Source organism: Ipomoea triloba, chromosome 9, assembly GCF_003576645.1.
Source record: "Ipomoea triloba cultivar NCNSP0323 chromosome 9, ASM357664v1".
Classification (NCBI taxonomy): domain Eukaryota; kingdom Viridiplantae; phylum Streptophyta; class Magnoliopsida; order Solanales; family Convolvulaceae; genus Ipomoea; species Ipomoea triloba.
The window spans coordinates 6959670-6983150 of NC_044924.1; the positions used below are offsets into that span (position 1 = coordinate 6959670).

The 23481-nt window shown below is 34.4% G+C and overlaps 4 protein-coding genes across 4 annotated transcripts; 1 reads left to right on the forward strand and 3 right to left on the reverse strand.

Moving 5' to 3' along the window:
• The first annotated feature begins 3125 nt into the window (after positions 1–3125).
• Positions 3126–4196, forward strand: LOC116029209. The gene is made up of 2 exons (XM_031271117.1): positions 3126–3273; positions 3743–4196. The coding sequence occupies exons 1-2, from the start codon at positions 3180–3182 to the stop codon at positions 4069–4071; spliced, it is 423 nt and encodes a 140-aa protein (XP_031126977.1). The 5' UTR covers positions 3126–3179; the 3' UTR covers positions 4072–4196.
• Positions 4114–8908, reverse strand: LOC116029208 (5-methyltetrahydropteroyltriglutamate--homocysteine methyltransferase). Its single transcript, XM_031271116.1, has 12 exons — positions 8777–8908; positions 7419–7772; positions 7228–7315; positions 6980–7107; positions 6502–6893; positions 6252–6415; positions 6011–6091; positions 5760–5926; positions 5580–5685; positions 5235–5485; positions 4881–5082; positions 4114–4766 (listed from the first exon to the last, which is right to left on the reverse strand). Exons 2-12 carry the CDS (start codon positions 7766–7768, stop codon positions 4404–4406), a joined length of 2292 nt encoding a protein of 763 aa, XP_031126976.1. The 5' UTR covers positions 7769–7772; positions 8777–8908; the 3' UTR covers positions 4114–4403.
• A 7539-nt stretch (positions 8909–16447) lies between these two features.
• LOC116030724 (putative ankyrin repeat protein RF_0381) lies at positions 16448–18451 on the reverse strand. The gene has a single exon (XM_031273039.1). The coding sequence runs from the start codon at positions 18266–18268 to the stop codon at positions 16679–16681; it is 1590 nt and encodes a 529-aa protein (XP_031128899.1). The 5' UTR covers positions 18269–18451; the 3' UTR covers positions 16448–16678.
• A 3861-nt stretch (positions 18452–22312) lies between these two features.
• LOC116030216 (protein SRC1-like) lies at positions 22313–22905 on the reverse strand. Its single transcript, XM_031272392.1, has one exon. The coding sequence runs from the start codon at positions 22838–22840 to the stop codon at positions 22562–22564; it is 279 nt and encodes a 92-aa protein (XP_031128252.1). The 5' UTR covers positions 22841–22905; the 3' UTR covers positions 22313–22561.
• Between the last annotated feature and the right edge of the window lie 576 nt (positions 22906–23481).

Below are 23481 nucleotides of genomic sequence, written 5' to 3' on the forward strand. Positions count from 1 at the left end.
AGAAAGTTATTTTGCATATAATCAGCTATCAGCTAATAGCTAATTTATCAAACATTTTTCTACAATCATTCAATATTATCAACTAATCAAACCCACTAACCCAATCAGCTAGCAATTATTTATCAAACACCCATCAAAAATGCTATTTGTGCATAAAATTTTGTTATAAAATTAAAAAGTACTTTAATTTCATACAAAGTAACTTCTTTTTGTTGGTTTATTAATCACTCAGAAATTACTAATTTCACAATATATTAATTAAATAAAATTGCATAAATGAATAAAATTTATTTTTAACCTCACGACTATTGTGGTATTACTGCAATTAGTTATTGTTTTTAAATTTGACCAAACTAGCTTAATCGAATAACTTTGTTGACATGACCAGATTATTTATTACAACTTTCATCCAAATATTGTTACCTCAACCAACAATTTGGTATTATATTTTTTGCAATAAAATATATATTGATTATATGTTATGTTATTGAACATTTTAAATTTTTATTATCGAATTTTTATAGGTTTTAACTATTGAATCTTATAAATTTAATGCACAAATTTTGAAATTCGATTAGACTTTGTTCTTCAAAGTGAACTATTGGCACTATTATATAATATAATATATACTCCGTATTTTTTAAAAGAGCATATATGACAGACAATGTGTCAAAGATGAAAATAGCTGTTATTTTTAAATCATAAGAAATAATGGGTAATAACGGTCATTAGGCATGCAGGCCAAAGTTTCGTGTCCAAATTGAAGTGATTAATTACTTTAGTTTTTTATTTTATTTATTTTTGGGTTAAAATAATGGGTGATGCGTGAGAATGGGCTTTGGACGCCGACGATGAGCTGAAATGTGGGCCCATCTTTTGTCTTCTTTCATTCTCTATCTCTCTTCCCCAGCATGAGTTGGCCAGCTTTTCTGACAACTCCGTCCCAGCCCCAAAGTATTACACACATTAATTAAATAATGCAATCAAATCGTGTTTTTTAGTCAAAAAGTGTTTACTTTTTAGATTATCAAGTACTACAATTTTTTTTTTAAATAATTACTATTATTCAATGTTTTTCAGTTTTCAAAATATCAATTCTCCCGTTTGCGTCAATTTAGAAAAAAAACAAAACAAAACAAAACAAAACAAAATCAATTTCTCAATTGTCAAATATGTAGACTACCTTAGTTGACCTAAGTAGTCATGCATTCTCGTCTTTTAGCAGAGGTCGAGAGTTTGAACAATCTCTCGCATAAAAAAAATCAATTGGTCAGTATTTTGCCCCTTAATTAAGCTGGCTCGATGCAAAGGAGGATTAGTCTGAGTATGTTATAGGCTTAAAAATGTCTTTTACAGTTCGAATTTATTCATGATACCTTATCGTTTAACCAAAACAAAAATATACTTCGTAGTATATTTAACCTCTTCATGGTGTTTTTGATTCATGAAGTTAGACACAATAAAAGAGAATGAAAGTCATACAAATGATTTGGTTGACAACTTTTTATAACACTTGATTTGATTATCCCTATAATTACAAAATTCATTACCCAATTAAAATCATGTATTATTCCATTAATTCAGTCTTATCACTCCTTATTTTATTGTTTCATCATTTTGTTGCCTCCTCACTCATCTCTCCTTATTATTGTATTGCTTTCTCACCTCATCGCCACCCTTAATATCAATTGTTTTGATTTTTGATTTTTGAATTTTTAAAACTTTTATTCTAGTTATAAGGTCATACATAACCAAACATCAATATTGGTAATCATTCCAATTCCGTCATACTACCAATCATGCAAAATACTTTCACCAAAATTCATTCCAATTACGAAGTATATGATTCTCATGTTCGAAACAAACACATCTTCAATTATATAATGTCAAAAAATAAATGTGTAACATTATGAATAATTGAGAGGTTAATTTTGTTAAAATTGATAATTAAAGAACTAAATATTGAAAATGAAAACAATTCAAGATATAAAGTGTGCGGCCGGCCAATCAATCGCTCTCACAAAAATATTTTGTGATTATCAAGACAAGAGAGTAACTAAGGGTGCGTTTGGTTCGCACATGGGAATCGGAATCGGAATGGGTATCAAATACTTGGTAAACTTAATGGGTTTTGGTGAAAGTATTTAGCATGTTTGGTAGTTGGGTGGAATGGAAATGATTATTAATAGTTGGGGAAAAAATGAGGAAGAGAAATGAAATCCTTATTTAATAAGGGTATGAGTTTTCTCATTAATTGGAGTATTCCAAACCCATAGTAACAATCTCAAAACTTATCAACCAAACACTAACAATCACTTTGATACCCATACCTTAGCTTATACCTAAACCCACCAACCAAACTCACCCTAATTTATTTGAGATTGTTCATATTTAAGTGTTGGGATGGTATTCTCTTGATCCATTGAGGCAATTGATTGACTTTGGAGGCCAGTTCCCACTCCCCACGCAAGACACGAGGTCCCATGTCTCGTCAAATATGATAGTAGAGTTCAAAATTCCTTACCCAAACACTCCCATCTCTTGAGACAATAACACATTGATTTGTACCAACTTGATCAATTAATTGTTGTTGATGAAATTGCATTATATGATTTAGGGCCAGTTTGCAATAACATCCTTATTCCACTCATCAACTAATTAAATGATGTGTTCAATTTTAATTAAAATATCAAGTGAATAACATGATTACAAATATAATATTTTATACCTTTTATATTCAACACAAGATTCATTTAATTTCAACTAAACAATAACATGATTACTATTTTTTTTATATACATTCTATACGCAACAAAACTATCCATCCAAAATATATATCAAGATACGTCAAAAGTAATTTTTTTTTATTATTTAAAATTGAATGTGGCTATTAAATATTGTAACGATGGTAAAAGAATTTGTAGGTGGGGAATATGGCATTGCCCAGGCAGAAAACATAAGTACATAACATACGGAACTCAAATTAAAGAAGGAATATAATAGCAAAACCAGGAAGGCAAGACAATGGGATGATTCTCTGCTGTAATATTCTTTGAGGAAACTGAGAAGAAACCTAAACCCAAAACACAAATTCCCCGTATAAAAAGTAGCCGAGGAAACACATTTTGTCTGCATTATCATCTGCTTCAATCATCAAAGAAATCCGACTTGGAAGATACATGGAGGCCAAGGTTGGATCAGTTGCCAAATGCGATCCTGTCTTCCAATGGCAACACGAACAAGAATACGATGATCTCATGGTCCATGTACCAGGTAATTTTACGTCCGCTAATCATGCTATATTAGCCTAGGGTGTAAAGTGGGTCCAATTATTTGATCATTTATGTATATATTACAGAAAAGTGTGTAAGTGTTACTCACCGTGCTACTTCATTAAAAATAAAAATTAGACTTGATATGTCCTATTTTGTAAATTTAATAAATTCTAAATTAAAAAAAACATAATTAATATAATTTGCAAAAAAACAGGAATTGATCAAGTTTTGACTTCCACACATCCATTGGCGTGTCAAATATTTGTTTCAGTATGATATTTGGTTGGAAAATACATATTATTATTATTATTATTATTATTTTATTTTTGTTTAAAAATAAAAATTGGAGGTCGGTAAAGTCTTGATTAAACTCAGCTCAATTACGCGGCATATATTAGCCTCGTTTTTTTAGCGTTTCATATATTAGAGGATGACGAAGTGGTATGTGTTTTATATTTTGGTCTAAGAATTCAAGACGGAGCATCTGAGAGTACTAGTCAACAGTTGTGGAATTCTGAAAATTTCCGGGGACCGACCGGCGGAAAGTTCGTTCTACAAGGAAGTTATAGTTCCTCCAAACTGTAACCCTGATGAGATCCAAGCAAAATATGTGGATGGTATTCTCCACATTATAATGCCCAAGAAGATTAGTGATCCCCCACAGGACAATAAACCCAAACCTCACTCTTCAAATCCATCGATTGCCGTCAATGTTGCAGCTCTAGTGGCTGTGATTTCCGTCATCACCGCCTGCTCTTATTACATGTACAACTCAATAATGGGTAGTAGTAGCTAACTGATTTTAATGTTGTATATCATTAAAAAAAACACCAGACAATGCACAAACTGAAGTTCTGTAAATTCCATTTCTTGAAAGTAATGAAATGGGTAATGTGCCCAAATGCATTCAGGCACAAGCCATAACCGTTGCAGGATATAATTTTTTTTTCTTTTTAAGAAAAGGGAAAGATTGAAAACAACGGGTAAAAAGTAGAAATGCAAATGTGCTTGTGCTCAGGGAGCAGACTAAAGACCTAATCAATAAAGTTTCATCTCAAACAGAGGTTTTGGTGAATGTTCACCAAATTCTGTGGAAAAGATTCAAATGCCTGGGCACCCTCAAGAACCTCACTTGGCAAGTTGAGTGCGGATTTTCTTGGCAGCAGAAACCATGTTTTCGAGGGCTGGCTTCACCTCGGTGTACTTGCGAGTCTTCAGACCACAGTCGGGGTTCACCCACAAGATGTTGGTGTCAAGAACTGCAAGCATCTTGTTGATTCTATCTGCAATCTCTTCGGTGGATGGTATTCTGGGAGAGTGGATGTCATAGACACCAGGGCCAATTCCAGCACCATACTTCACACCCTCACGGAAAACTGAGAGAAGCTTCTCATCAGAACGGGAGTTCTCAATTGTGATAACATCGGCATCCATGTCAATGATGGAGTGGATGATATCATTGAAGTTCGAGTAGCACATGTGAGTGTGAATCTGTAAGGCATAGCAAAACGCTTATTAGCACACATTTGAACAAAGCAAGTTAATTAGTGCAAGCAATCATCCCACCCCACAAAGTTACAAGGTAAGGAATATGAGGAAGGGCACCTGGGTGGTATCCTGGATGCCACAGTTAGTGATTCTGAATGAGTGAACAGCCCAGTTCAAATAGAATGCATGCTCAGCCTTCCTAAGAGGCAAACCTTCTCTCAAAGCAGCTTCATCAATTTGAATAACAGTGATGCCTGCCTTCTCCAAATCCTCAACTTCATCCTTAATTGCCAAAGCAATCTGATAGCAAGTTTCAGATCTGGAAACAGAGCAAAACAAAATTAAAATGGACCCATAGCATCAAAAAGGATTGAATGCATTAGTTCCCCTTTCATTTTCTTTCTACTGAAGTGGTGGAAGGAGAAAACATGCGCTTTTAAAAAATAAAAATAAAAAAAATCTTTTTCTTACCTTGGCTGGTCATTTCGAACAAAAGACCAGTTGAGAATGGTAACTGGGCCGGTAAGCATTCCCTTCATTGGGCGCTTGGTCATGCCCTGAGCTGTACTGGACCAGAAAACAGTCATTGCCTTTGGCCTGCTCACATCACCATAGATGATGGGGGGCTTCACACAGCGAGATCCATAGGACTGAACCCATCCATTTGCGGTAAAGGCAAATCCAGAGAGCTGCTCTCCGAAATACTCAACCATATCATTCCTCTGCAGCATATTAAACATTTGACCTTATGTAAACCAAGATAATTCCCCAGAGACAGTATTATGTATGTATATGTGAGCATAAAAAGCTAATTACCTCAGGCTCTCCATGAACAAGAACATCAATATCCAGCTCTTCCTGGAGCTTAACAACTTTGCTGATTTCTTCTTTGATGGCTTTAACATATTCATCTTCAGAGATCCTAGAAAGGATTGACATATTAAGAAAAGCAATTTAAACAAACATTAATGATGTAAAACTAGTAAAACTACTCACTTGCTGGCCTTGTATTCACGGCGAACTCTTCTAAGTTCCACTGTCTGAGGAAATGACCCAATAGTGGTAGTTGGGAGAACAGGAAGATTAAGTTTCTTTTGTTGGGCGTCAAGTCTCGCACTAACATTTGTAGCCCGGCGGTGGTCAGAGCCCTTCAAAGCCGCAGCCTAGGAAAATAGATGGAGCACAAAATGGTCAACAAATACTTGCTGTGATGATTGAAGAAAGACAAAATTCAATTCATCACTTACAGCCTTTTGAACAGCTTCATTTGTAACTCTTGGAGATGATTTTCTTGAAGCTTGAGCAGCACCATTAGCAGAGAAGAATGCCTAGAAATAGAACCATAAAATTAAACCACTCAAGGTCAGTAGTATAAAACAAGTTGGTAGCTTGCAGGATGTTTTCTCCTATTCATGTTACAATAATTGTCTGTCTGATTTTCTTCTGTTTCTTTACTGTGGGTTGTGTGAGCTAATAGTGGATTTATACCTCATCCTTCTGACCAACCAGAGCCTTTGCCAAAGCATTAACTTCAACAACTTTTTGAGCAGCAAATGCAAGCCATGATTTGATTTCATTATCCAGTTTGGTCTCATTGATGAGATCAACAGCAGTGTGGAGAAGAGAGCAGGAAGTAGAAACAACAAGCTTGTCTGCAAAATCAAATCAGAAAATGAAAGATGGTTCTATGTGCATAATTAAAATCACTAATACCATAAGGAGCATTTTGAAAATATACCTTTCCCTACAATGCCCTCAAGAGATGCCAGAAGACTTGAGGATGCAGCAAGATCATTTGCCCAAATGTTTCTACCGTCAACAACTCCGGCAAACAAGTACTTTCCTGAAGGAAATCCACCCTTAATCAAATCAACAGTCTTGGATCCACGGACCAAGTCAAAACCAAAGGCAGTAACTCCCTTCAAAGCAGTAAGTGTTTTAAATGCTTCAGCAGGGACATCAGCGAAGTAAGTCTCAATAAGAACGTTAAGGCCGGATAGAGTAGACTCTAGTTCAGAGTATGCTTTAGTGAATGATTCCAATTGGTGAGCCTCAAGATCCAAAACTAGGGTGGGCTCATCAAACTGGATCCAAGAAGCTCCAGCTGCCTTCAATTCAGTAACAACTTCCCTGCATTGATGTTTAAATTGTTTATGATAGGCTCAGAATTAAGAAAATATGCATTCATACTAATAATAATAAAAATGAGATCTTACTTGTAGATTGGAAGGATTTTGTCTAGAAGGGACAAAAGCTGGAAAGATTTCTCAACACCCTTAGCAGGTTTTGATAGCAACAAGTATGAGACTGGGCCAATAAGTACTGGAACGGTATCGACACCAAGCTGCACACAAAAAGTAAAGTCCAATCAAGTTCAACAAAGTTAATCAAAATCATATATTACAAACACACAAGTGTAATGTATGACTATATGAACACCAGACTGCAATTGCAGATCACATACCGCTTTAGCTTCCTTATATTCATTCACTGCCTTGTGGGAAGCATAACTGAATTTCACATCAGGACCCAACTCGGGGACAATGAAGTGGCTGCATAAACACATGAGCATCATTACTGAATAAACACACATGATTACTAATAGTATACTGCAATCAATAAAATAGAATGGAGGCTTGGGATCAGATAACTTACTAGTTTGTATCAAACCACTTGGTCATTTCCATGGCAGGAACAGAGGCATTTCCTCTGGCCATGGAGAAGTAGGTGTCAAATCCAATTTCACCACCAGTCCAGTTGTACCTGGGCGGTACAGCACCAAGCATAGCAGTGGTATCCAGCACCTGATCATAGTTCGAGAAGGTGTTGCTCGGGATGTACTTGATTCCAGCACCAGCCATCTGTTTCCAGATGGAGGCTCTGAGTTCGCTTGCCACCTTCTGCAAATCCTCAGCACTGCTCTTTCCATCCCAAAAAGATTCAAGAGCAAATTTAAGCTCTCTCTTTGGGCCCATGCGAGGGTATCCAACAATGTGAGATGCCATTTTTCTGGTTAACCCAACAAACACAATCAGTTCAATTCGATCTCCTAATGAAATAACTAGTTTATTGCCCCAAAAAAAAAAAAAAAAAAAAAAAAAAAAAAAAAAAAAAAAAAAACTAAACCAATCTAGTGACTACTATACTTCCTTTATAACTAAGCATAATGTCATAGTGATCATTCTCTTTTCCTTGTGTATATGTAGTGTACTAGTGGTGTAGATAGCATATGGATTTCCTTCCTTTATTTCATTATCCAATATATTTTGCGATCATATGCATGCATCACTACTAACTATAGTAACTAAAATGTCACTGGATTCAGAGCATAGGAATTTTCCATTATGATATCACATGCACAACCAGACAAAAGCACAGCTGAAAAACAAGTAAGATCATGTAAGAGATTAAAGCATACGGAACAATAATTCAATCAGATCTGTAATTTCCAAAGGTCCACTTCGAACTGAAGAATGAAATCATGCACCCTCCAGTACAGGAAAGCGGGAATAACTGTTAGAAAATAATTATTTCTAACAGTCTCCACTTGATTCATATAAGCTTGACACCTTTATTATATGAATCAACATTAAGAATAAATTATTGTTAATTATTTCCTAACAACAACTACACAGTATACTAGTACAAAACGAGTGCTCAGGAAATCAAAGACCACCAAGATCTACAAGTCCTCATTTCACGATTCATTTGCGGCTACTCAGATCTAACGTTTGATACTAAAATCATCATCCATTAAAATTCAGTATGATACACTACCGCAGCCACGCCAAACAGAGAATCTCTCACCTATACAGACTACTAGATCTCGATCAAGCGATTGAAATTAGCGAAAGGAGAAAAGCGATAACGAGAAGGAGAAATGAAGAAGCGATACGACTGTTGAAAGTGTTGAGCAAACTTTAAAGGAGTTGATATGAATGCGAGAATAGAACGAGTGGTGGAAGAAGAAAAAAGCAACGGCGAAGATATAGCGAGCTTGCGAAGGAGCGTACCTTTAGGGAGTAGAGGCAAGGAAGCACTGACTCTTTCTTCAGCCAAGATATGGAGAGAGAGCACGGAGAAGATATGAAGGGGCGAACGCAAGTTTAGTGGAGGAGTGTGTGGGTATATATAACGGAACCCCGGAGGTGTTGTGGCGGGGGTTGGTGGTTGCGATACACTGCATTTTACCGACTGTAGCCGTCTTGATTTTACCAAATTATTAATTAATTCTAATTTTTTGTCTCCCAATTACACTATTGTATTTTTTAAGATTTATAATTTGTCCCACCCACAATATGGGTGAAGTTGATTTTTGGTCACAGATTCAATTATTGTTAATATTCTCTTTGCTATTTAAGAATTGATACTCAAATTTTCGTCTTTGTGTCGGTTACATCACGTAACGGCTGCTCAGGAAATGACAACACCTGGGCATCCTAGCACGCGCTGCTCTCAAGCTAGCTGATTGCATGTGCGACACATGTCAAGCATACTTAGGGTCCGACATGTGTTTATTTTATCCCCTATAAATACCACATTTAATGCAATGATGAAAGACTTTTGACATATTCACCTACCACACCTTAACTCGGAATTCTCTGACCTCATAATGTTTATCGAGCCTAAGATTTAAACCAACAAGCAAATGGTAAAAGGATCTTAATACGATCCGATCCATCGGTTTGTACGTATTTGTGTGATTTATGAATTATTACACATAAGCGGTGTTTATTCATTGAACATTTTTTTAATAATGGTTGCATTTTTTTCTCGTCATCAAAATAATAATAATAATAATAATAATAATAATTAAATAACTAATATTCTTTTCAACTAAGTCTCCACAACTTATTGCGATGCAATATGTAAATAATGTATATAAACAATAAATAAAGTACATATATCATATAATATAATATAGATTTCATCTTGCAATATAATTATATTGATTTAAGTATTTTAACTTATATATTGGTATTAATATAATTGCTTATAGTTTTAAAAAGAACTCAAGCATTTATACTTTTGTTGTGATTATATTTAAATTTTTAATATTTGGCATTAAATTATTGGACTTTAAAAGTTTGCTAGCAGAGTATTTGGTATTATTAATGTCGATTTGTTAGTTAAATTAAAAAAAAAATGTTACTATTTATATAAATGAAAGTTTTGTATTATTCCAACAACCAATAGGACAGGAAGGGGAGGTGACAATTTGGGCGGGTATGGCTTCTTGGGTAAATGACTCCGATAGGACGAAAATAAAAACAATGGACAAAAATTGGTACAAAAATAAAATTTAAAAAAAATTTAAATGTGTTTATTGTCAAATCCGATCAAATACACACGTAAGTGAAACTTGTGTATCTCGAGATACATAAGTTCCACTTGCATTTTTACACAAGTTTCACTTGCATTTTTTTTAACTTCTCTGACGATCAAACTGGTTGTCTTTTCGGAAAAATGTAAAACATATCTCGTGATTTATCTTTTCTTATTAGCTCTTCAAGACAGGAGACGTGAGGAGTCCTTAAGTCTATATTCAAACTTATGCATTGTTGTATCAGATACAACACAATATGAATTATCAAAAGATGATATTCAAGAAGGCGTGCATCGCAAGTGGATCTTAAGCGACTATGATTGCACATAAGCATGTTGGAAACTCTGAGGTCTGAATCAAAATAGAAAAGCAAAAAAGTTGGTGGCTGTCGGTTGCGATTGAAATTCTGAAACTAACAAAAAATCAATTCTCCTTGAACCAAAAGAAAATAAAAATAAAAATAAAATCAGGAATACAAGTTGGTGGAGGGATGTAGAAGTCCTACTTTCATGATATTTAAAATATGTAATAAAAAAATAATGTTATAATTGTTTGGGAGAAAAGTCGTATACATATTTTTGTAGTGTATTGTGTCAACTAAATTGTATTTCAACAGAGATATACATTCATAACTCATTTTTGTTTACGAAATGAATTTATAATGAATGAAGTTCAAATTAAAGTCTATTTAAAAGAATAAATACATATTTTATTTTTAATTGTTTGGTGGGTGTTGGGTCATATGGTTGAAAAATTTGTTAGGCGCTCCTTGGCCGCCACAGGGGCACCTAGGCGCTCGTGTAATTTTTATTTTTTATTTTTCTATAAATTTGTTTAAATTTTTTTAAAAAATATTAAAGACTTGATAATTATAAACTATTTAATACATTAATTGTTAATACTAAAATATTAAATATTAACTTAAAAAGCATATATGGTTTAAACGATTTAGAGTTATTTCGCTCAAAACGACGTCATTTAAAAAAGAGAGAAAAAAAAAACAAAAAAGATAACAATATCTAACCAGTCGATTAGGCGGGCAACTGTCTTGACCACCGATTATGGTGTTACGCTAGGCTGTCGGTTGACGTCTAAGCGCGATTTTTGCAACGGGTGTGTTTGATAGAATGAAATTCTTCAAGTAAAGAAAAAGAGTCAAACTAATTTTTACATTTCATTCCTAAATTACGTATTTTAAAGCATAAGTATAATCCTCATGAGACACCATACCCTTAAAATGATCATTAAATTGTGACTAATTATGGTGACGATTGGTGAGTGTTTGTTGGGGGTTGGTAAGGAGGGGCATTGGTGGGACCAAATTTTGGTGAATTACTAAAAAACTATAGAAAAAATATGATAATTGTAATTATATAGATTAGTAGGCTAACTATCTGTCTTAATTTTATTAGAGAAAAAAATTACAATTATTATTTTTATACTACGTATTAATCAAGAGTGTGTCATATTAACCAAAAATAAAAAGTAATATTACGTGTTATTATCTTTAACTACAACCTAAATGTAATTTTGATGTTGAAGTATGATAGATAGGAGGGTAGGTTGAATTTTGTTGGTTACTTTTTAAAAAATTATATAAAATATAAATTATTAGTTCGGTGAAACTGAGATCACTTGGGTATTTATTTTTGTATTATTGACTATATTACAAGGTAGTATCTGTTATATACTTTCTCAATTTATTGCAGGCTTGCAATCCAAAGAGTTAATACCTCATCCCCGCAGTTTGATCCTGTGACCTTCTCTCAAGGAGAGTCACCATATGTGTCATTTGAGATCACCTAAATATAAATAATAATTGAGGTTCAATCCTGTGACTTTCTCTTAAGAAGAGTAACAGATGTGTCGTTTGAGATCACCTAATTAAGTATAAATAACAACAATAACAATTAGACTGATTTATGTGCAGATCAATGGTTGATTACTCTCCACCGCGGACCCACAATTTCAACCAAAAATTCACTTTCCTGCAAAGATGTTACCTCTTCTCTCTCTTTTACCTCTCTCCTCCATAACACTCCCATTTTCATAAAAACTGGTCCAAAAATGACTAATGGGGAAGGTTGTTGTTGTTGGTTTTTTTTCTTTTTTTTTTTTCTTCTTTTTTAATGGGCACAAAGAGAAGAGTTATAAATTTAGACGGAATATTCTACACCGCTGGATTTTTTAAAATAATATAATTTTAATGCGGTGTTATATACGGCTGGTTGAAACGTGCATAACATTGCTGGAAGAATAAATAAGAAATCTTTGGGGGTAGTTGTTGACAAGTAAGCATTTTAGTTTGTGCACTTTTGACTATGGAGTATAATACTTTTGGGTTTTGGTATCAGGCTATCAGCTTAACAAGTTACAAAGTGGTTCCCGGCAAATTATCGTGTGAACTATGAATATAATATAAATTTTTAATATACTAAAAATACATTATTTATGTATTAAGTATACATTATTTGATAATATATTAAAAAAATGTACTTTACGTATACAAATAATTTACTTTTAGCATGTTTTCAAAAAAATTTACTTTTAGTATATTAAAAATATACTTTTTATTTATGGTTCACACAAATGTGTGGATCATGACCCATAGAATAATGATGGGTGATTTCCATATGGTTGTCAAATAGATCAAAGGTTGGATAAATCTTGTAATCAAGTTAGTAATTTATTGGAAGCCTGCTATGGGAAATTTTAATGAAGTGTATATTAACCATATATATAAACAAAAATATGGTTTTTTTTTTTTGAGTACTACTGACTCGGTTACAATGTAGTATCTGATCATACATACTTTCTCAACTTACTAAAGCACAAAGAGTCAACAGTTAATTTCTTGGCAAATCTTACTATCTAGCACGAGTATGATATGAAGAAATGAAGTTAATTTTTCCGTCCCACTTCAAGATATTATGGAGCATTATAGAGTTGGCATTTGTTGGGTTTGACTGATTTCGATCACTCACAATTATGGTGTGTTTGGTAACCCATAAAATGACTTCCGGAAAATGTTTTCCGAGTTTTATATGTTTGGCAACGTTCGGAAAATGTGGTCAACGGAAAATGTTTTCTGTTGACAAAGGAAAATCAGTTCATTTTTCCGGAAAATGACTTATGGAATTTTTTTTCCGTAAGTCATTTTACGGAATTGCCAGATTAGCTGTTTCGGATGTTTTCGACCAAAAACAAGCCATATCACCCATGACCATGGACCAAGGAAGTGGGGAAATCACCGAAAACCTTTGCTACATTTTTTTTTAAAATTTTTAAAATTTTTATTTTTTTATAAATTCTATTTTTTATTAAATACCATTATTTTAATAACTTTTAAAATTTTTATATTTTAAATAAAACAATTACAATGTTTAATTATACAATTCTATCAATTTTTTCAGAAAATGAACCAAACACACAAAGACAGTTTTCCATAATGCATCCAAACACTGGAAATGAAATTGTTTTCCGGAAAATGACTCATTTTCCAGAAAACATTTTCCATAAGTCATTTTCCTACTTTCTAAACGGACCCTTAGTTGTTTGAGTTTTACTTTGGGTGTTGCCCTTCGTCTTTATTTTTAAAAATATATTTTAATACTTAATCAAATTGATTGGGTTACGTTTGTGCTAATAATTTATAGTGAAAATGTAATGTATTTCTCTAAATAAATCACTATTATATTTTACTATTTTTTAATAGAAAAAATAATATATTTTAGTAAAAATGTAATATTTGTTGATGAATAAAAGATTTATATTTTGATTTTAAAATGTTTCATATTTGAAATCTGTCCCACTTGAGTTTTATGAAATCACTTTTTTACAATTCAATTTTACGTGTTTTGCATGGACTATGAACTGTAGGTTACAGGGATCTCTAATATTTTTGAACTTCATTATTTTATAGAAATAATCACAAATAATAATTTTAAAGATAAATTATACTATATTATTATATAATATTATGTAACATAATAATAAATCGAAATTATAATATGCAATCATGAGTTTACCAAAACTGGTCAAATTCTAATAATTCGTCCAACTCTATTTCGTTGTCTTCACCAATTGAAAACAAGAGACAGGAGACGACTCAAAAGTCTTCCAAATTGGTAGGTAAATTTAACCTTAACCTACTCTTGAGAGATGTCAAACTTGGAATTTCATTCTCAATCTTAATTTATCAAAAATTTATAGTAGAAAAAAAAAATGAATCATATGATAACCATACGTTATGTGAGAACTGAAAACTATTACATAATTACACACAATCTACTAAATAAATACACAAATCTACTTCCAAAATTGTCTGGATGACGCTTGAGACTCTGGAGTAGTTGCGCGTGCATTTGTGTAGTAAATTTTGTGCACTCATACAGTTTTCATGTTTTTACACACACATATAGGAATTAAAAAGATACAATTAAAAATATTGTGATCAAGACATACCAACACTAATTATCTAGTTCAGCTTAATGTTGTTCAAATGGCATTCCAATATGTGGGTTTGCACATCTACATCTGAAGGGCAGAAGCATGGGCTGTATTGAAAGGGCTTAAGATTGCTTGGTAAAGGGGATTTAGAAGGGCCATTATTGAGAGCGATGCTAAATAATGCAAAGTAAACTCTAGTCTATGGTATAAATTGTCAATCATGGTCCATACAACTATGTAGACTATACTATCAAATAATATACATTTAGTATATAAATAATGTACTTTTAGTATATTAAAAATGTATATTGTATTCAGAGAAAAATACATTATTTGAATACTAAAATGTCTAAAAGTATATTATTTCGTATAATGTACATTTAATACACAAATAATATACTTTTAATATATTAAAAATATTTTTTTTTGTTATAATCCACACAATAATTTCCCATAATTTGCCATCTGCTGTCTGATTGGGCTTCAAACCTTCGCACGCCAAGAACCTAAAGCCCCTCAAATGTTTAATCTTCTTAACAGTTATTTGGCCCATTTATAAGTCCATTTATTCGGGCTTACAAGTGATGGAATGTTTAATGCAAAAATATGTAACTACATCAAAAAATGTTGGTTTAACTGTTTAAATCGACAAAGTTGATTTCAGTTGGAGGACAAATAACTCACTTTGCTTTAAGCAAGCCAAACAAAAGAAAGACAATTGAGGTAATCCCAACCTAATAAGTCAGCTATTGACTTGGCAACTATAATGGGGCGTTTGGTTCACGGAATGTTAGATTACCTTAGGAAATATTAGATTGCTGGGAATGTTATATTCTTTTGTTTGGTTTAAAATTGTAGTAGGTAAATAAGACAACAGAAATAAAATAAATTGTTAGATTACTTAGGAAATATTAGATTGCTATGAACAGGGGCGGAGGCACATGGTGATTACAGGGGGCCTTGGCCCCCCCCAATTTTTTTTTTGTTTTGTTTTTATTACTATTATAATTTATTTTTTTGCCCCCCTCTACCCATCCAGAAGTAAATTTTGTAAAAAACATATATTATAATGGCGTTTTGGCCCCTGCCCCATCTAGCAATCATTATTGCATGGACCATGGTCCACACATCTATGTGAATTATGAATATAATGTACATTTTAATTAAAATAAAAGTACAATATTTTTGTGCATAAAGTACATTATTTTAGAGTACATTATTTTTGTACTGAAGGTACATTATTTCATATATACTATGAAATAATGTTCCTTCAGTACAAAAATAATTACTTTAGTATAATAAAAATGTACTTTATATTCATGGTCCACACAGCTATGTGGACCACACAATAATTTGCCAGCTTTGACCAATTAAGCCTGTTGATTGCCGGGCCTATAGTGCAGGTAATTTCTCTTCAATTTTCAAGCTCCAAGTCTATAGATAATTTTTTATTTCTTTTTTTAATTTTTAAAGCCTTGGATTTTTTCTAATAAATTATTCTTTATTGAATTATTGGAGATGGATTCATCCGTTCTCACCATCGGAAAAAGTCTAAATATTGTAGTTAAATGGTAGTTAAATCATCTCTTAGAGCACTATGCTTTTACTGCTAAGGAAAATGAAATACATTGCAATTGTTGGCCCCCCGGGCCAACAAATCCTGGCTCCGCCCCTAGCTAGGAATGTTAGATTCTTGTGTTTGGTTTAAAATTGTAGTAGGTAAATAAGACAACAGAAATAAAATAAATTGATTAAAATGTCAAAAGCTCAATATTAGTAATAAGATAAGGGAATGTGTGATTACCTAAGAAATTGGGGTGCATCTCACATTCCCTTCCAATAGCTAAAAACTCTATCTTACATTCCCTGTGAATCTTACATAACTTGAACCAAACATGTAAATCTTATATTCCCAGACAAATATAACCTTAGTTATGTTATATAACTTGAACCAAACACCCCCTAAGGTTACAAATTCAATAATTCTTAAACTATTTGTAACCTAGCTTAGCTGATTTACCTAATGATAATTTTTATTAATCGATTTTATAGAATAACACAATTGCACTGCAACTAACAATCCAATGAATATAATACACAAATAATCACAGTTAAACAATCTCGGTTCTTTGTTCAAATTTCAAACCACCGGGATACCACGTTGTCGAACTCTTGCTCCAATTACCTTCTTCTTCGTCGTTCTCATCTCCATCTTCTCCTTACGAAATGTCTTTTCAGATAGCATGATTAAGTTCGCGTTTACACCTTTAGAATTCATGTCTCCTTGTACTAGTATCCTCGTAATCCCCGAAAAACGCAACGTTTCTGCAATTTGTAACGCGGTGACGCCTTTGTTGGTCCTGGCATCTACGTCGGCCCCCTTCTTCACAAGCAACTCCGTCACGTCGGCGTGGCCACACTCCACGGCGCAGTGCAGCGCCGTGTAGCCTTCCTCGTCTCTGCAGTTGACGACCACTCCGTTATCGATGAGTGCACGCGCCGCCTCGATCCGGCCCTTGAATGCGGCACGGTGGAGAGCGGTCCAGCCGTTTTGGTCCCGCCCGTTCACGTTGGCGCCGTGGTCGAGGAGCTTTTGGATGGCTCCGACGTCTCCGTTTCTGGCTGCGGCGCATAGGTTGTCGCCTAGACGGAGGGCGTCGAAGAGGCGGTTGTGGCCGTTCTCCGCCGCGACGTCGTAGGATGTTTTTCCGTGCTTGTTTCTGGTGTTCTTCTCGGCTCCGTTTTGGAGTAAAAGCCTCACCATTTGCTCGTCCCCGTTTCCCGCGGCTATGTGGAGAGGAGTGTTGCCGTCCCGTGAATTTCGGATGTCTGTTAACGCGCCGCTGGCTAACAACAGGCGCGTGCAATCCCTTCGCCTTTCCTTCACCGCGAGGTGCAAGGCGGTGTCGCCGTCTTTCGTGAGTGCATTCACGTTTGCTCCTTTTAGTAAAAGGAGGCGTAAAACCTCAATGTGACCGTTCCCGGCCGCGTGGTGAACCGGCCCCCAAACCGACGGTTCCGATCTCTCCGTACCGGCCCGGTTCGCCAGTAAAATCTCCACGATTAACGACTCCCCCGAAGAAGCCGCCGCCTCGAGCGGGGTCGATCCTAACAACCTACTCGGAGCCTCCAAATCCGGCCCGAATTCCAACAATAATTGCACGAGATCCGGCCGGCGTTGCGCGATCGCCAAGTGAAGCAGCGTCTGGCCGTCGCAATCCACCGCGTCCGCCGCCTTCCACGACGGATCGCTCTTCTCCAACACCTCTCGAATCTCATCCATTCCGCCATTCGACACCACCGCAGCCAAAACAGGGGAGCCGACAAACATAATCCTCACTCCACTGTCAATGAAAACCTGTTTCTTCTTAGTGGTAAACCAATCACTCGGAACAGACGACTCCGAGCCTGTCTTCGCGTCCTTCACCGCCGCCCCCGGGGCGACGACACTGTGGAGGAGAAACGAGTCGTCGGAATGGGGAAAAGTTTCCGGCAGCAGAGTTCCGGGAGGGGGATGATAAACGATCTCAAGAGTAATACTGTTAAGAGGAGATATGATCCCCGAGTGGGGCCGGACGGTGTACCGGCTTTTGTTCGCCGGCTGAAGGCGGAACGCCACCGGCATGGTATACATAACGTTTCTTAATGTTACCTCGCCGGAACACTTGATTCCTGCCTCAATTCTCACTATCACAACATTTGATGGTTCTAAAGCTATTAGCCTATCCATCTTTGCTTTCTTCTTTCACTTTCTTCTGCTCTTTCCTTGGCTTTCTTTCATAGGTTTTGAACAGAATGTAAATAAAGAGCAGAGTAGTGTTTAGTGAAAGGGAGTTGTAGTGTTGTACGGTGGAGGAATGAAGAGTGGAGTATATATGTAAAGGGAATGGGAATGGGAATGGCCGGCTTTCAACAAGAGAGAGCCACTTGGGTTTGGAGGGAAGGTTAGTGACATTGTCTTGTGGGTATCTAAACCCCACCCCCACCCCCAAGGGAGAAGGTTTTTTTTTTTTTTTTTTTTTTTTTTTTTTCCTTCTAGTGAAAAAATGTGGAATCGCCACCCTTACTTTCACCCATGTGACCTATTGAGTTACTCATGCGGGCAATATTTTTTTCTGACCCAGAATGAACCCGTGAGTCCGTAACTAGGTCCAAGTTGAGATTCACACCATTCTATCAACAAAAAGTTCAATCATAATCCCAAGCTAGGAAACCCAATTACTTACAGTATGGTTCAAACTCCTACCTTATCGTTGAAAACGGGTCTAAAGTGAAACGCTCCGCCTACTAAACATTAACTTGGAAGCGCCCAAAAAAAAATAAAAATTGAGTAGATCAAATATGTTAATTAGACATTTATCACTATGCCAACAATGTATAATTAATTGTAAATATTTAATTGTATTTATTTATATTTGTGTAACAAGTAATGCCATGTTTCAATAAGAGGGTACCTTCAAAGTTAAACTCCAACAACTCAATTCTTTGTGTTTTAGTAGTTTTGCTGTCTCAAAACTCACAAATGTTACTAGGTTGTTGCAATTTTGGTCCATTTAAGTAAAACATTTATCGATTTTCAAAAAAAAAAAAAAAAGTAAAACATTTATCAGTCCATTATGTTTCAAGAAGCCATTCATCTAAAATTCCCCCCTCCAATTTTTATTTCATGCTTGATCATTTGTTTAAGGAGAATATTATAATAATGTACTCATTTATTAGTACAAGTCCTTTATCTTTTTCAATTACTAGGTATTTTGATGTATTTTTTTATTATTAAAAAGCATATTTACAAATAAAAAGATTTGATTTATAGGTGACAATTTTACTATTGTGCCTTCTCTAGTTGTTATATATGTGTGTGTGTGTGTTTGACTAATTTCAAACAATGGATCGGCATAATCATCAAACCAAACAATGCTGCTTTGTTGTACATATGTAACCCACAAGTGTAATTTGGTCGAACCAATGCTCCATATCCTTCTTTTGATAAATTTTATCAAATTTTGTCACATAACTTATTTATAACTAAAGTTTGTAAGTAAATATCCATTTACATAAGCTTTTGATTGCTCACAAGTCAATAAAATTTGATAAAATTACACTTAATTTCTTATTGAAATGACTAAAAAAGTTTTTTTTTTTTAAAATAAAGTATATATCTATAATGCATGATAATTTTATAGTCATAAAAAATTTCACCAAACTCATGAAACTAAAAATAAGACAGTAGTGTCTTAAAATTAAAGTTGTATTTTAATTACATTGTAATTTGTATTGATCCTGTCAAATTCTTGTCATATTCACTAACATTTATCCAATTGGCGAAATGCTTATAAACATTTAAAAACAAAAATTATTGTCCTCTAAGATGATATGTTTTATGCTATCAGACAGTTGTAAATTATATTGTACTAATGATTTCCAATAAACAGCTACAAACAACCTTGTCAATCCCTTTTGTTTAATCCTTGTAGATAGATTTTCCCATTTGGCACTTACTGCAAGGGTGATGAAATTTCGCCTTATCGGCATCCTCTGGACTCCATTACCAATTTACCACCCTGCCAATCATCAAATTCAAATTTCGAAAAGTTCAACGATCATAACATGTGAATACGAGATTGTTTTTGGATTGGAGGAAAGTCGGGTACCCAATGAAAACATCAATGTTTTGGCACAATAACTCGTTTAAAATAAGTGGCAATTATAATATTACTTTAAAACTCATATAATTTAATCATATCATAATCATTTATCTCTATCTATTCACTATTGTTGGATACAACATTCAAAATGGTGTAGTTTCTTAATAGCTCTTATCCCACATTGCGTTTCATGGAGAATTTTTCCCTCCTTTTAAATATCAACGTTTTTGGAGGCTTTGAAACATTATGGAGGGAAAGAAAGAAGGAAAGCCATGCTTGTGCCACTATCTTTGAGCATTTGATTGTTTTTGGAACTGCGGTTCGACACAACGAAACAAGAAAAAAGTGTTATTACATTTTAGTACTACCTCCGTCCCATTTTGGTTGTCTGATTCGTTTAACGAGGCTTGACTGATCTAATTTTTCATAATATTAAGTTTAGATTTAATATATAAAATTTATATATTTAGAAACTAATTAAAAGTACTATTAAACACAAAAAATTAAATTTAAAAATAAAAAGAATTACTAAAGAAAATAAGCAATAAAGAAATAGTTAATTTGACCAATAAATAGTAATATGACAGATAAAATGGGACTGGGAGAGTAATTATTTAAAACTTTGAGTGCATTTCGTAACACTATGAAGTGTATTCTTTGATATCTATAAGTCCAATCTTCTTGAGTGTATTTTACTGTACAGATCATTGAAGGCATGTACATTGAATGCATATAAATATGTATTTACCAACACAAAAGTTTGTGTGAATTCATTCAAATCAAATGTGTATAGTGATACTTTTTACCAAAAAACATAATATTTCTTTGGGAAAATGGTCAAATAGACCCCTAAACTTTACACCAAAAGTCAATTAGGCACCTAAACTTTCAAAAATGTCAATTAAACCCTCAAACATGTCAAATTGGGTCAAATACATCAAATTTACCGGTAACCAACAGGTGTTGATTACCGGTAGAAATTAACCGGAAAAGCCACCCAGTCACCTTCTCCGGCGAGTCGCCGGTGATGGTGACCAAAAGGTCGCCTTCTCCCTGGGAGAAGCGACCAGAAATGGCCGCCTTCTCTTGGGAGAAAGCGACCAGAAAACTGGTCGCTTTCTCCGGCGAAGGCGACCGGCGTCGTCGCCGGTCGTCGGAAGTTGTCGTGGGAGGCCGGAAATTTTCGTCTTCGCCGGATGACCTGTAATAACAGGTCATTTACCTGTTTTGGGGCTTTATTGACTCAATTTTACATGTTTGAGGGTTTAATTGACCTTTTTGAAAGTGAAGAGACTTAATTGACTTTTGGTGTAATGTTTAGGGGTCTATTTGACCCTTTTCCCTATTTCTTTTTATGAAGTTATAAGAAAGTATTGTATTTTCGTTAAAAAATATTATACATCTCATGTGAGACGATTTTATATATATGAGACAATATAATAGATCTATCAATTATTGGTATTTGATGTATTCATTGAGTAATTCAAAATATAACACATTAATTAGTAAGAAAAATATCAATTATTGGTATTTGATGTGTTGATTTCGGTAGGTTTTAATAATTTGTGTAGGTTCTATCGTATTTTTCTTACTAATTAATGTTTTCTATAAATATATGAAGAGTCCTATAATGGTGTATTATTTATTATGCAATAAATAATAACCTGATCTGGACCTTTGAAAACCAACAAACAATTATGCACCAAGTACTTAATTTCTTATAAAGTTTTTCTCTATACAACATATTTCAACAAATTATCATTTTAGGAGCTTGCTAATTTAACAAAGTTTTTATCAGTTGTTAAAAAGTGTTATAAACATATATAGAAAGTGTATATAAAAAAGATAAAAGACAACATTTTTATCAAAATTTATTATCTTTATAATGTTGTTTTCCCTCCACAACATTACTCTTGATCTAAAGAAATGACGATTATTCTGTCAAAAAATATATCAAATTCTTAGACTGAAACATACCAAATGAATATAATATTACTTCAATGTAGTACAACTCACCTTTCTCTTTCCCCTCCACAACATTCCTCTTTAGCACTAGTTATGATATTAACTCCCTAATACCTTAAGTTGGCTATATTCGTAGATGAAATTTTAAGCATTAATGTAAAAGGTTTGGAATCCTTAAATATCTTAGCATTTTTATTTAACTGATGTTAAAAGGGAACACATACATACACAAGTATCCAACACTGCACGACGTAATTACTAAACAAGGCAACAAATGCCCACCCGTTTGACTTTTTTTTTTTTTTTTGAGAACAACTCGTTTGACTTATTTATTTAATTGTTACTCCGTCAATCTCATCGGAACTCCATGCCACTTCGTCACCGGAAACTGCACCAACGGCGGACGTACACGTCTAATCGCTGTCGCTGCTGCTGTCATGGTGGTGGCCGTGGCCGTGCTCGCCGTGCTTCTTCTTCTTCTCCTTTTTCTTCTTCTTCTCGTCCTTGTCGTGGTGATCGCTGCCTCCGCCGTGGATCTTGTCCTTGATCTTCTCCACCAACCCTTCCTTGTGATCGCCGCCGTGGTGCTTCTTCTCCTCCTTGTGGCCTTCGGCCTTGTCGTGGTGCTTCTTCTCCTCCTTGTGGCCTCCGACGTGGAGCTTCTCCTCGATCTTGTGAATAATTCCTGACATTTTTTTTTATTATATGATCTGTGATTCTGTGTAGTAAAAGTGTGATTGGATCGAGCCCTGGGAATAAATTCATAGGAAGAAGATGACGCGGAAAATTTATCCGTGTAATGCACCAAATTACTAACTTGCCCTCTTTACGTGGACGCTCCGTGTGACTTTAAATATACGGAGTATTTAGTTTACAAACTTCCAAGGAAAATTCATTTAAATATATTTGTTAGTTTTGGATCGTGAGGGGCCAATTGGCATTTGGTAACCCCAGTAACACGTAAAGGGTTTCCTTGATCCAGACTTTTACAAGTTGTAAGTCTTGGTCAACGATACGCTTTTTATCATTCAAAAAGATAAAATTTATCGTCCCAAAGAGTTTTTAACGCTTGATAGGATTTATGGCAATTTAGTATATCATTATTCATTAGTTGGGATTATCAATATCTGGTGTTTAAAATCACCCTCGCAAAAGAATGAAATTTTCACATTGTATTTCAATTGTGCGTTATTGTCCACAATCTACCATTTAAGAATCAGTTAATTTATCCTTGCAGATATATACCTTTTTCTTGTTATTTGGGTTTCTATTATTAAAAAATAATTCAATTGAGATTTTATGAAAATTTTTAATTTAAAATATTGATTCAATT

Excerpts from the sequence above, each read along its gene's own strand:
- LOC116029209 (XM_031271117.1), top strand. The coding sequence starts at position 3,180 with ATGGAGGCCAAGGTTGGATCAGTTGCCAAATGCGATCCTGTCTTCCAA. Across the intron at positions 3,274-3,742 it reads TCTCATGGTCCATGTACCAG|AATTCAAGACGGAGCATCTG; the intron begins GTAATTTTACGT and ends TTTTGGTCTAAG.
- LOC116029208 (XM_031271116.1), bottom strand. The coding sequence starts at position 7,768 with ATGGCATCTCACATTGTTGGATACCCTCGCATGGGCCCAAAGAGAGAG. Across the intron at positions 7,108-7,227 it reads AATATAAGGAAGCTAAAGCG|CTTGGTGTCGATACCGTTCC; the intron begins GTATGTGATCTG and ends TTTTGTGTGCAG. Across the intron at positions 5,686-5,759 it reads CGTGAATACAAGGCCAGCAA|GATCTCTGAAGATGAATATG; the intron begins GTGAGTAGTTTT and ends AATCCTTTCTAG.
- LOC116030724 (XM_031273039.1), bottom strand. The coding sequence starts at position 18,268 with ATGGATAGGCTAATAGCTTTAGAACCATCAAATGTTGTGATAGTGAGA.
- LOC116030216 (XM_031272392.1), bottom strand. The coding sequence starts at position 22,840 with ATGTCAGGAATTATTCACAAGATCGAGGAGAAGCTCCACGTCGGAGGC.